The following is a 14,282-nucleotide window of genomic DNA, read 5'->3' on the forward strand; positions in this document are numbered from 1 at the left end:
CTCTGAAACTATTTTGCCTGCCTCTTCCTATCCTCCATCTTTGATAGTACCCTTACAGTATATATGCAGAAGAGGAATTGATTTGTGGTATATTATGCTCATCTTCAAATATACTTGAGCCTGCTATGAAAGTGAAAGTGTCTTGTCTGACTCATTGTGACCATGGACTGTAGCCCATCAGGCTCCTCGGTCTATGAGATTCTCAAGGCAAGAATACTGCAGGAGGTTGCCATTTCCTTCTCCAGGGTATCTTCCCAACCCAGGGATCAAACCCAGATCTCCCACATTGCAGGCAGATTCTTTACCATTTGAGGTACCCAAGGAAGCCCAAAAGTGAAAGCCGCTCAGCTGTGTCTGACTCTTTGCGACCCCATGGACTATACAATCTGTTTCATTCTCCAGGACAGAATACTGGAGTGGGTAGCCTTTCCCTTATCCAGGGGATCTTCCCAACCCATGGATCGAACCCAGGTCCCCCACATTGCAGGCAGATTCTTTACCATCTGAGCCACAAGGGAAGCCCAAAAATACTGGAGTGGGTAGCCTATCCCTTCACCAGTGATTCTTCCCAACCCAGGAATTGAACCGGAGATTCCTGCATTGCAGGCAGATTCTTTACCAACTGAACTGTCAGGGAAGCCTGAGACTGCTATATTTCTACCAAAAAGTGTACCAATTACCTGACTTAACATCATCTATGAGTATTAGTTACTCTAAACCATTACTAAAACTTCATGTTGTCAAAAAAAAATTGTTTTTACAGAGAATTTCAAACACATAAAAAATAAACAGAATTGTATAATAAACTTTATCTATCCATCACCCAGTTTTAATAGTCATTATCTTACAGCCAATCTTGTGGTAGGAGGGGTAGGCTCATGATAAAATCAATTCCCTCGGACTCCTCGGTGGTAGAGTCTGCAGGCCAAAGCAGGAGATGCAGGTTCGATCCCTGGGTTGGGAAGATCCCTTGAAGGAGGAAGTGGCAACCTACTCCAGTATTCTTGCCTGGGAAATACCCTGGACAGAGGAGCCTGGCGGGGAGAGCTACAGCCCATGGGGTCGAAAAGAGTCAGACACGACTCAGTGACTAAACCCACCACCACCTCCACCCTGGGGTAGATGATCACAAACTGGAGAATAATTTTAGTGCAGAAATTCTCTCACAAGAATGACAGTTCTGAGCTGCACAAGAGGCTCCCCAGCCGGGGGGTCCTGCACCAGGAAGACAAGCCCCCAGAAAATTTGTTCTTATTTTTTTATTTTTGGAAATCTGGTTTTGAAGGCCCATGTGGCTTCACTTCAGGAGCCCCACAGGACTGAGAAATAGACACTTCATTCTTAAAAGGCACACACAAAACCTCACACACACCCAGCCCCAGGGCAAAAGCAGTAATTTAATAGGAACCTGGTCCAGACCTACCTGCTGGTCTACCCCCTGGAAAGGAAGGATGGTGAGGTAGGGGGCTGAGTCTTATGCTGGGGACACAGACACTGGTGGCAGCCATATTTGGGAGCTCCTTCTAATGTGAGGAAACTGGTGCTGGCCTGCTATCTTAGGCTCCTCCCTCTTTCTCATTACCTCTGAGACCTGGCCCCGCCCACCACTGATGGGATGCCTCACAACAAACTGGGTAGGGGCATGGCCTATGCATAAGCAGACAGACTGAAGCTATTTCTAGACCTGATTCAAGACACAGCTGTGCCCACCAGGGTGCCAGGACACAGCTCCGTCCACTAGCCTCCCCACCAGGAGGCAGACACCGATGCAAGAAAACCACACTTTCCCCATCAGGCCATACCCTACCTTGTAACCAGCTGGGCCCTGGCCCTGTCTGCTAACAGGCCAACACAACCTCAGGATGACCCCCCGACCCTGTAGTCAACTGTATCAGAAGATAGCCCCCGTCCCCGTCCCCCCTGTAGAGATCTGACACCAGCTCTGGGACCGCTGGGCTCTGTAGCCAGACTCCAGGACCCAGCTCTGCCTGCCAGTAGTCTGGCATGAATCTCAGGACCTGGTTTCACTTAACCAGTGCGGGGGCAACAGCCCTGGAGTTTTCTGGACCCTGACCTAGCCCACCAGTGAGCCAGCTCTAGCCCTGGTCTCCCTGTGGTTCTGCCTGGTGACCAGACCCCAATAACCAGCAGCTAGCAGCATCCCCACAAAGCAGGGCCCATAAACCAACCTGGCTGAGGGTATTTAAAATTAAGAGATCAGAAATTTTAAACTGTTATGTATATATATATAGAATGCTATACAAAAACCTCATGGTAACCGCAAACCAAAAATCTATAATAGATACACACACAGAAAAAGAAAAAGGAATGCAAATATAACATTAAAGATAGTTATCAAATCATAAGAGAAGATAATCAAAGAAGGGGGAAAAAGAAAAAAGACCTACAAAAGCAAGTCCACAGCAATTAACAAAATGGCAATAGAGTATACGTATCAGTAATTACCTTAAATGTAAATGGACGAAATGTTCCACCTAAAAGATATAGAGTGCCGGAATGGGTACAGAAACAAGATCCATACATATGCTGCCTATAGGAGACTCACTTCAGATCTAGAGACACACACAGACTGAACTCGAGGGGATGGAAAAAGGTATTCCATGCAAATGGAAGCCAAAAGAAAGCCAGCAATAACAGTCACTCCAGTCTTCATAGATGCATTATTTACAGTTGCCAATGTATTAGTGTTAGTTGCTCAGTCGTGTCCAACTCTCTGCAACCTCATGGCCTGTAGCCCACAATGGAATTCTGTCTGTGGAGTTCTCCAGGCAAGAATACTGGAGTGGGTAGCCATTCCCTTCTCCAGAGGATCTTCCTGACCTAGGGATTGAACCCAAGTCTCCTGTTTGCAGGCAGATTCTTTACTTTCTGAACCAATAGGGAAGCCCAAGGTATGGAAGCAACCTAAATGTCCATCAATAGATGAATGGATAAAGAAAATGTGATACATATACTCCCTGATATTGAAACAACATAGGTATACTCACCGCATCTTTTCTGTTAAAACACTATCCTAAAAAAAAACAAAACGAAAAAACACTATCCTAAGAGGTTTTCACTAAAGCAATGAGGCAAAAAAAAGTAATAGAAGTATAATAGTTGAAAATAAGGAAATAATACTACTATGTTGCTAGATACAATTGGGATTGTGTACATAGGACATACAAAGGAATAAAGCCAAATTATTAGAATTGATAAGTAAATTTAGGAAAGTCATTGGCTATCTGGTCAATAAACCAAAATGCATATGGATCTCTATATAATAAAAACAAAAATAAAAATTATGAATTAAAACAATGAATCCATTTAAAGTCACAAGGAAAAAATACTAAATATGAAGTCATAAATATCTTTTGCCACTGTATTTGTAGCTCACCAATGCCCTCAACAAACATTTTGTCTTTGAAAAAAAATAGATAGCTTTCCTAATTGTTCTTCTTGGAACATTTGGAACAGTTTACCAAAAATACAAATATTTCTTAATTTCCGCCCCCCTGCCTCCTGCCCTTCCTTCATGATCATTGTTTATGGCTCAGGCTAATTTTCTTCCAAATTTTAATAAATGTATAAATATATCTAATCAGTTAACCGTAATGGAGTCCTTCTATACATTATATTATCTCCCTGTATGCAATATGGGTCAGGAGTCAGCAAATTTTTCTGTAAAAAGTAAGATAGTAAATCATTTAGACTTTACATGCCATACAGTCTCTGATGAAATTACTCATCTCTACTGTTTATGGCAGGAAATCAGCTAGAGATGATACATAATGAAAAGGTATTACTATGTTCTAATAAAACTTGATTTACAAATAGGTCTGAGGCCTGTGTGACACCATTTGCCAACCTCTGATAAACATGAATCTACTTCATCCTTTCTCCTGAGTGTCTAGTATTCCACTGACTGGATGAATACATTCATTTAACTCATCTATCCTTGATAGAAATCTGCAACTGTTTCTGTTAAAAATCCTCTTGGGACTTTCCTGGTGATCCAGTGGTTAAGAGTCAGCACTTCCAATGCAGGGGGCATGGGTTCAATCCCTGGTCAGGGATCTAAGATCCCACATGTCACAGGGTGCAGCCAAAAAAAGCAAAGACAGAAACCTTCTGAACCAAGTACTACCTATCACCCAGCTGGGTTAGCTGCTGCTTGATCTCCATCCTCCTGTGAACATGCTCCCTGCTCTTCGCAGGGCACTGGCATTTTATGTCTTGTGGGCTGCTCCTTCTGCTTTTTTTTTTGTTTTCCCCTTGTGCTCTCATCAGCTGAGTTTACCAGTAGCCCCAAGCCAACTGAAACACGTGTGCTTGTTACTGTAGCATGCCACTGAGGTAAAGAGCATGTTAACCAAGGAAACAGAAGGACAAGAAAGAGATTATTGATTCTACAAAGTCAGTTATTCTTAGAAAGAAGTGATTAAGGTAAATTGCTTTTTAAAAAATCTGTTAAATTAGAAATGGACTCATTGACATAGGAAACAAACGTTTGGTTACCAAAGAGTGGGAAGGGATAAATTAGAAATTTGGGATTAAAAGATGCACCCTTACTATATATAAAATAGAGATACAACAAGGAACTACTCTATAGCACAGAGAATTATATTCAACATGTTGCAATAACCTATAATGGAAAATAATTTGAAAAAGAATAGATCCATATAGATCTATAGATGTATATCTGAACTACATTGCTATGCACCTGAAACATTTTAACTCAACTATAAGATTTAAAGAAAGATTATTTACAAAACAGATCTGTCTGTCAGGTATGAGTGAGACAATTACAACAGACTGAAAGCTAGGGTGTGTGAGGTGGGCAGTGAGAAGACCCCCACTGTAACTCTTGGATAGTACAGGTCAAGCAGCCACGGTGAATCTGGGTGCGGGCACAGCCGTGCCTCCTCCCACCACAATTTTCAGAAGCTGGTCTGGACAAGAGAACTGTCTTCTGCCTGGCGATACCCAATGCCCCCACCTTGTCCAATCATTCTTTCCAGTCTCAGTGGACCTCTTATCTCTGATTCTTAGCCTACATTTTCAGACTCTTTGAATGTGAAAGGTTAGTAAGCATGAGACCCTGTTTCTTCTCTCAGAGGCCCAATCCACTAACATTTAAAATAGTCCTGAGCCCATATTTACACTTTGATATCATGCATGCTTTATTTCCTTTCGCACCCTGTCTATTCTGTTTCCCCACCTCACCCCCAGTTTTTCTTCCAGGCAGAATCCATCTCATCTGACGTGGCAAAGCAGTTAACATTGATTCTGGTGAATGGTCTACTTTGCTACAGGAAGATTTTAACACAAATTCACATATATTGTTTTCTCAACAAATAGAAAAATATGCTCCACATTCATTGTGCTGGGTATGCCGAGCCTGCTATTTTGTAACTCACTGTCTCTTCTCTTTTATTTGCTTTCTCCATCACTGTCGATCTCTTCCTAATACTTCATCCTTTATGCAGACTCCTTCTTTGGAGCTGAATTTGGCAGTGAAGTTTGCCTAACTAATGAGAACCATATGCTATGCAATTACATTCCCCAACAATGTTCAGATTTGTTAGCAAATATTGGAGAAGGCAAGTTGAGAAACCAGAATCCAAAGACTGTCAGGAATTGGCACATTCTGACAGGTGAACCTGCTTTTGCCGGAAATGAGTTTTAGTTTGGGCTAGTATTGGTTTATGGAAAACAGGGATTTGTTTCTCAAAGTATCAGTTAATTAGTCGACCGTTCTTGAAATGGCTAAATGCTTCTCTCATGCCTTCCCACTGGCATACCATACTAACCCCTATAGTTTAATTTTTAATATGTAACTATTACCTGTTGATTTGTTGGTTCTATTCCTCCCCAAACTGGAGACTGGAGTCATGATGCTACTCACTGTTGTAGCCCCAGCTCCCAGTAGAGGAATGTGAACATAATCACTATTCAGTAAATACAGCTCATAAACAAATGAGATAATGTCTCGAATACACTAAATGCCAATCATCATACACATTACATACATACAATTTGGGTAGCTTTTCTCCATTCTCAGCTCCTCTTTTGTTTTTTTGTTTTTTTTGCCTTGTGATAAAGTTTCATCGATCGCTCTGTGGGGGTGAGCATGGGGTGAGATGAGGGAAAACTTCTGATGGTTGTCTTGATATGCCAAATGCATGGGAAAGGAGCATTGTTTTGCTGTGCAGGTAGCAGGAAAAGAGTATCTAGCTTGGGTACAAGTGGCCAAGGACAGGTATGTTCTGGCTTCCCAGAGGCTACCTAAAAGCTGTCTATCTCTTTAGCAACCTGCATGCTGAAGGTTTCCGCAGGAGCGTGTGTGCCCTCGGGCCATGCTGTGACCCTGGAGGGACTGACGCCCAGGCACCACATCTAATGACAGAGGCTCTTCCTCTCCTCTGCCATCCATTGCCGTCTTGGGCTGGAACCTACTGACAGTCTCCTTGGAGGTGCAGGGTTCTGTTTGCACTTGAAGCTGCAAAGGCAATGGCAGGGCATTCCCATGGCTCCGATCTGTCCTCAACTGTGCCGTCACCAGAGAGACACAGCAGCCTGACGGGGACCCGCAGACGCCACTCTCCCCTCCCCACCCCGCCCATGACGTGCGGACGCTGGAGACAAAAGGCACGCTCACCGATTTAGAACACAAATACATAAATTTTTAATCTGCGAAAAATACAAAATGAAACCATGTACAAGTTATGTACAAACCCTTTTTACAAGACAAGAGAGTTATCACTGGTTGTTACAGATGACAGGGTAGATCATTTCAGAGCACCAGCATTTAGTCTCTCCTCCGATTTGGTTAGGTCCTAGTAATCCACCATCATCAACATCATCATGCCAACAGTCAAACGTTTGAAAGACAGATGAATAAGCCACGCTCTTTTTCCTTAATGAACAAGTAGGCTAACCTCTGTGTAAGCATACTTCTGTTTTTCCTTTATCCCCTGAAGAAACGTTGAGTGGAGGTTTTGGTGTTAAGTGAGGGACGGTTTCTTTTCAGCATCTGGGGGGTGGGATGTGAGCCAGAAGTTTTACACAGGATGTGATTGTGCCACCTGGGAGTGGAACGTTTTTAATTAGGATTTCCAGGCCGACCTTGGTTTATGTTTGAAATGTTGCAGTTCTGGTCCAATGTGTCAGGCTGTACTGGGTGGAAGGAAGGGAAGGGGGTAGGCTGCTCTGGGGTGGGGTGGGGGGCAGGGTGCTTTGGTTTGGTGTGGAAATGGGGCTCCATCAACCTTGGCAGAGCTCCCCCAACCTGTCGGCTGCCGTCTCACACTGGCCCTGAATCCCACCGACAGACGCTCCGGTTTGCTCTGGCAGGCGTGTGCCGCTGCTGTGTGCACATTTCCATCTGAGATTCTGAGCAGCAGGCCCAGGCAGGCACGCTGCGGACCTTTGGTGTCACTCTGTCCCTGCTCTGCTAAACAGCAAGGTGGAGAGGAAGAAACACAGACGTCCTCAAGGGGATAAACAAACCAAAGGAAGGCTTTTTAAATTTGAAATCTACCTAGAAATTAAGGCTGGTTTCACCGAGTCAAAAACCCTCTGCACGCTGTATGTCCAGAAAAGCCACTAAAGCAATAGGCTGTCGTGTCTGTTTTAGCGACGCTGAAACCAAAGCTACCGGGATGTGGGAATGGGGAACAATGACATGGCAAGCACAGGGAGGCAAAAGAGAAAGCACACCTCAGGATCCTCTCTTCGGGTGCTTCTCTGGGAGGAGTTCCCGTGACCTAAAAGTCCTGGGCAACCTCCCTCGCCTACGGCATCCGAAGTAACACAGACTACAACCCAACTGCCTGCCAGAGCCAGGCATCCCGACAGACTCCACAGTCAAGCAAGCCATGTCCCTGCCCTCTTCAAGTGAGTCCTTTTACTTCTTACTCCCAAGTCACCGTCTCTTTCATTTCCAACCTCATATATGACCCACCCTCTCTTTCTCTCAACGTTTCCATCTCTATTAGTTCCCCTTTTCCTGATTCTGGAGTACCTGAGATCTCCTTTCCCAGCAGCGAGAATTCTCCTTTCCTTTTTCCTTTTAGCCCGTAAAAGAGCAGCTGCCACTGCCACATTCTGCTGCCTTCAAAAACCCCTCCACACCTACCCTTCCTCCTTTAGAGACCCAGACACTGCGTACATACCTCTGTGCTTCTGAGGTCCAGATCCCACAGGACCTGCTGCGACCCTCTTCCCAGCTCCATTTTCCTCCATGCCTTTCGACTGCCAGACCTGCCTTTTTAGATAACGCTCAGCTTCTTCCACTTCGAGCTAATTAATACAACAGTTCTCAGCTGCCTGCATTCTTTCCTGCTCCTCCACAAGTTTCTTGTATTGAGGTCCAAATGAAGTGTTCCTTTCACAAAGGATCGTTTCTAGATTCACTACCATTGCCCCAACTCCCAGCTCTTAACCCGACTTCTATACTTCCAGTGGAGCTTCTACAGCTATGAGGATCAGTAACACCTATTTGAGGAAGGTAGGACTTCACATGCTGTGTTTTCACTTGCAGTTTGTTTGAGTTGGAGTCTTTGACTTTGAGAACTCCATGCTGCTGAGAAAATGTTCAGCCCTGCATATCTGCCCTTGATGACTTCCAGGAAGAACTGGCTTCTCAAAACAGACGATCTAAAAATGCACAGGTTCATTTTTGCACAGGTTCAATTCATCACTCTGTTTAAAACACTTAGTGACTTTCCATAACTTTCTAGATGAAGCCTCAACATCTTAGCTTGACCCTGAAGACAAGTTAGTTTCTAGTGCTTTCTCTGAAGTCTCATCTTAGTTTCCCTCTGCTTCCATAGAGAATGGACAGATTCTGCAGTGGAATACCATGTCCAATTTGAATGATCTGTTCAGTCACTTTTAAGGTAAGGTGACTTACATCCCAGTTGGTTTGTATTTTTTTCTCTCTTTCTACCCTTCTGCCTCCTTTCGTTCCTTCTTTTTTTTTTTAGCAGAGGTTCTCTTTGACAAAGAAAAATGGTAGATAAACATTAGAAATATAGCAAAGAAATAGTTGGTTTACTAATGAGAGGGAAAAAAAAATCAAATAAACAGAGGACAGGAAATGAAGTGAGAAGTAAGACTAGTAACAGACTAGTAACTTCTTAGTGCCTAGATTCATATCCAGAATCTGGGGGTTGTGAGCCTCTAACTACATATGGGAGATATGGGTTAGAGAGGAAGGGACTGACGGAAACTGAGACAATAAAAAAATGCAGGCTGGGATGAAATTGAGAAGAAAATCCTAGGAATACACAGAAAAATCACACCAAAATGATTCAGGTGACTTTAAAATTTGAAATTTGTATTTTTAACCTAAAGAGATTCTGAAATGTAAAGCAGAGGAACAAATCTAACTATCATGTGCCTAGAGCAGAAGAGGCACTGCTTAGGTGATGCTGCAGGAAAGACAGAAAGGGATTTTCTCCATGCTCCCACTTTTAACTCAGATCACATCCTCTCTGATCTGAAAAGGACCTTAGGAGTCATCTAGATGAATCACTTTCATTTACAAATGAGGTCACTGGGACTCAGAGAGTTTCAAGAACATCTTCTAAGTGTAGAGTTAGTTATCTGCAGATGTAGCTTGTTGAACCATCATAATTAAACCGTAAGTAGGAAACTGGGACTCTTTTGCTTTTTGACATGAAAACATCCCCAATGTTCTTATGCTTTCTCACTTTCTTCCCTTCTAACCCTAACCAAACAGTTCTAATTCCCTGTTTGTTTAAAGTCCTCAATTAAATTTTTTACAAAGTACATCATAAGATGCCCCAAGCTTTGAAAGAAAAGAGCTTCTGGGTGTTCCCTGTATGCCTTAGTCACAACCACTTTTACTGAAGGTGTTTTATCTTGGCTCAAGACTATTTTATAAGATACAAAATTGCTGAGATGAAAGTAAGAGTTATCTTAATGAAAAAGATGATGATGATGCTTTTATAAGTAGGTGCTTTCTGCTTTTTCAATAGCCTGTTGGAGAGTCTGATTCCCAAAGCACTTGAGTTATTAATTTGGAAAAATGGTTTTTCTGGAATCCTAAAGTGGATGGGACATCAGAACCTTATAACAGACTACACCAATGATAGCCATCATTGGTCTATACTGAATGTAGCCAGGAAGAGGGGTCTGTCAGAGGGTGGTGAGGACTTCCTCTAGGCCAGAGAGCTCAACAAATAGAAACAAACCAGGAAGCTCTGGCATTTCTTCAATGATCTTATAATCTTGTTTCTGTTTTCATTTCATTTGCCATCTACCAGGTATGAGTTTTTGCCAAAGGAGCCAACAACCAGCCATTTTATAGATTTCCTTTTAAAAAAAATGCATAGTTGTGTTTCCTTGCCCCTAACAATTCATTATTAACAAAGGCAAAACAGCATGACTTTGTTCTACCTTAGAAGGAAATGGATTCTTGCCAACTGGTTTTTGAAGGAGAGCCCTTTGCTTTAGGAAACTATCTTCACCATTTTGATTAAAAAAAAAAAAGTTTATATTCAAACCTCTAGCTGTGAAGAGCACGGAGTTTGAACTTGCATTTCCATTGTGCCTCGGTTTGGAGAGATGTGGAAGAGAGGGCAGCGGGCATAGGACATTGTGGCCTAACGTTCTCTAATGGAAGGACATTTAGGTGGTGGCCATCGCTGCCTGCCAGAGGAAACCAAATAGTTAAGACAAATTCAGAAATGGTTATCAAGTTATCAGTAACCCACTAGGGTTCATGAAGGAAAGAAGAGCGTGGGTTGATGTACTAAGAATGTATACGAAGGTGACCCCAATGCAAAATTATTATGTATAATAGAAGAAGGCCTAGCTTTCAGAAAAGTTGTCAAATCTTAGCAAGGGATTCACCCCCACAAACCCATTTTACTTCTGTTGGAAACCAAGAAATGTGTATAAGCCTGAATAGAGACTGCTGACGTCATTTTAGTCTGCTGAGTAGACTAGTGATTGGTTATAAGTAGTTTTTAAACAATCCAATTGGACATACATTATATTCACAATACTTTTATAGAACTAATTCTACAAAATGTGACGACAGGGTAACCACAGTCTGACAAGTCACTTCAGGACGACGCCTACAAGGTGGAAACACGACATTGGCTCTGCAGGGACTGGACAGAGTTGGAAGCTCATTTTGCTTATGGTGGTAATTGGAGTGCTTAGTGGACATGTTTTCATGATGGTTTCATTGCTTGGCTCTGATCTGATTTGCAGTAACATACTATGTACCACGGGGTCGTGGCCTAATGGAAGAGATAGCATGGGACTTTCAGGGGATATTTTGGTCAGTTTTTTTTTGAGTGTCCACAATTAACATTTTTAAGAAATAAAAATCATACTCATGCTGCTCCAGAGACCCTGATAATTCTATCAAAGACTTATCATTTTGAAGTTGAAAATCATTTGGAATGGAATAATTGCTGGGATGCCGTGACACTGAGCATGCAAACATCAGAGCTCAGACACATTAGAATTGTGTCTGATGGCTAGAGAAATCTTTTTTGACCACAGTTTGAAGTGGCTGATACATAGGATTTCATCGCTGGTAATTTTTAAAGGCCTTTTCTAATAGTCTGTATTAAGTGTATTCGTAACTGTCCTTGTATTATTATTTTTTAGGTTCCTGTAACAAGTTTGTGTATTTTGTCCCAGCAACTAAAGAAAAGCCTGCAAAATTTAGATCTGGGCAAAAGTCGTCTCCTCGATCACGAAACTTTTCACTTTTACACAAAAACTCAGTGAATCGCATGAATGTGTTATCCCATCCTATTGTTAAGTAGAACTGTTAATTGATGTTTACAAACTTTCAGGCTAAAGCCCTGGACTTGGGAGATAGGGAGAGAGTCCACCAGACCTTACCAAAGTTGAAATTACTTGCTCGGTTCGTTTGGAGACATGAAATGAGAAGCAAAACAGTATGTAGGAGTCCCCGCCATTGGAACAACAAACAGAGAAATGTCTTCTGTGCATCTGGTCCTCAACTTCCACATCCCAGGCATGCTCACAACCCTCCTGGCATTGTTAGTTGGCAGGGTAAACCCGATCTGGCATTTGTAGCAAAGCTGCAAGAAGGTCTTCCCTTTAAATATATGAACAAAAGGATAAGAAATACAGGATGAAAACTAAAACTACAAAAATATGACTTTTGAATGTGAAAATAAGTGTTTCCATTTATTAAGAGCTGGTGTCAGTGCAGCCAAAATACACATCCATCCAGGAAATTCACCTGCCCCCTTTTGTCTTTTTTTTTTTTAATTTACTAAAATACATGTTTACATTATTGGGCCATTTTAAAATTGCCTTAATAATCCAGTTGCCTTAATTACAATTAATTGTGGTGGTGACCATCACTCTCCTCAAAGAAAGAGATAAAGAAGAGAAATATGCATTAAGGAGTCTGGCCACTTAGGCATTTTGATTTTGCATTGTTAGATATAGGGAAGATATTCGACAATGAGGAAAAAAAGAAAAAATATATATTTTCTTTCTAATAAATAAAAATAATTTAAAATGCTAGAGGCTATACAGGACTATCTTAGTATGTTCATTTATAAATGAAATCATTTTCTTTTCCAAAATACATGGAAGCAATATTCAAGGCAGACAAGGAGAAAGATCTGTCTATTTTTCTTGCAATTCTTGCTTATCCTAACGTTTCCACCAGTGATAAAGCATGTTAAGAGGAAGAAAAGTCACGTCACCATTTATGAAGTTTGTCAGGCTTTAAAAAAAATAGTTCTGGTCTCCTGGGAGTCAACATTCATCTTCAACTTCTCTGATTGGTGGAATCAAGCTGCTTGTGGATTTATATTGGTTGATCTGGTTAGCCATGTGGGTACTCATGGGCTTGATTTGAATGTTTCTGGGATAGGCATTATCCGGTTCATCTGTAAACCATTTCTTTTCTGCTAAAGGGCAAAACGGATAGAGAACAAGAAGGAGAAATTAGAAGCTTAATTAGTCCTAGGCCAAAGATTTTGGAAAGTTCATTGAAAAATGCAAAAAGGTAATCGAGAGAAGCTGACAGTGAGTAATTGCTAAAAGAGACGGTATAGTGTAGGGAGAAGCCCAGAACCTGAAACATACCTCTGCTGCCTGTAGCAAGTGACGAACCAACGGGCTATTGGGACCTGGAGGCACCAGGGGTGGACTTCAGAGACTAAAGAGGGGGTGGAAGATTAACTCTGGCAGTGTTCTCTGGGGTTCCTTTGGTGGCCTGAAAAGCTTTGGTGGTGAGGAAATGATGAATATAACAAGTATTAGGCATGGGTGTTGCACCTAAAGAAAGACTTGTGCATCTGTTGATTTGAGTGGAGATGAAGGGACACTGTCCCTTCCACAGATTAAGAGATCTAGAATCTGCCGCAGGGTTTCCTCCTTCCAGCCTTTAATTGGCTTTGCTTGTACAAGCTCACTTAAAGGTATGTCTCAATTATAACACTCCTTTATTTCTTTTGAAGCCAGTTTTGGGAGTCTTAAAGTAAGCCCACAGATTTTTGCTGGCCAGTGAGGGTGAAACATTAGATTAACAACGAATGTTTTAAAAGGCTTTTGAGATGGCTTTAATTTCAATAAAACTCTCTGTTGGTATGAAGTTATGAAAAGAATTCCTAGTGTCACTATCTTAACCGACTATAATCACCCAAGCTGTCAACAAGGGAGCTTGACAGAGTCTTGGCATTTCATTCTCACCCTAGATCCAGAGAAGGCTGGAAGAGAATGCTGAGTCAGGGCATTCAGAGTCTGGGGTGAGGATGAAATGGCCTAGCATCCTCCTGGCATCAGTGCTATTTCACAAGACTCAGCCCTTATCCCTACCTCTTTTTACACTGGAATTTTCTGGGAAATCAGCCCCGTGTATAGATACAAAGGAACTGGGGCAAACAGTGCATTCTAACTTGAGAATCATATGCCTCATTTTAGTGGCTTTTAGGAAAAGCAAAGAAAAAGGAAAAAGCTTTCAAGTACGCCCACTGCTATAGAGACGATGGCCTCTCTGGCCTCCTCTTCTGTCTTTCAGAACAATTCATAACTGCCTTGTCGGTGGTCCTGGATGGATATGTTAACAAAATTGCTCACCTGGCTTGATTCTCATAGAAGACCATGCGTATGTGTCCCTGTATGGCTAATGATTTATAGATCCGACACCTATGATCAGCTCATGACCACTCTGCTTGTCTCTCCTTGGTCCATGCTTCCTCTTGCTGTGTCCAGGGCCCCGGGCCCCCGGAGTAGACACTAAACTA

General features: G+C 42.2%; 1 protein-coding gene across 26 annotated transcripts in view; it reads right to left on the reverse strand.

Annotated features, from left to right (window-relative positions):
• Window positions 1–6,664: 6,664 nt before the first annotated feature.
• KCNMA1 (potassium calcium-activated channel subfamily M alpha 1) overlaps window positions 6,665–14,282 on the reverse strand; it is a 752,676-nt gene continuing 745,058 nt past the window's right edge. For 7 of the 26 annotated variants that reach the window (XM_070470891.1, XM_070470895.1, XM_070470894.1 and 4 more), the window contains one exon: window positions 6,665–12,944. In XM_070470891.1, coding sequence (XP_070326992.1) covers window positions 12,790–12,944 — 155 coding nt within the window. In that variant the 3' untranslated portion in view covers window positions 6,665–12,789. The remainder of the gene's footprint in view (window positions 12,945–14,282) is intronic. The other 19 variants (XM_070470898.1, XM_070470902.1, XM_070470904.1 and 16 more) reach the window with 3 other exon arrangements.

Source organism: Odocoileus virginianus, chromosome 7 (assembly GCF_023699985.2).
Source record: "Odocoileus virginianus isolate 20LAN1187 ecotype Illinois chromosome 7, Ovbor_1.2, whole genome shotgun sequence".
NCBI classification, from domain to species: domain Eukaryota; kingdom Metazoa; phylum Chordata; class Mammalia; order Artiodactyla; family Cervidae; genus Odocoileus; species Odocoileus virginianus.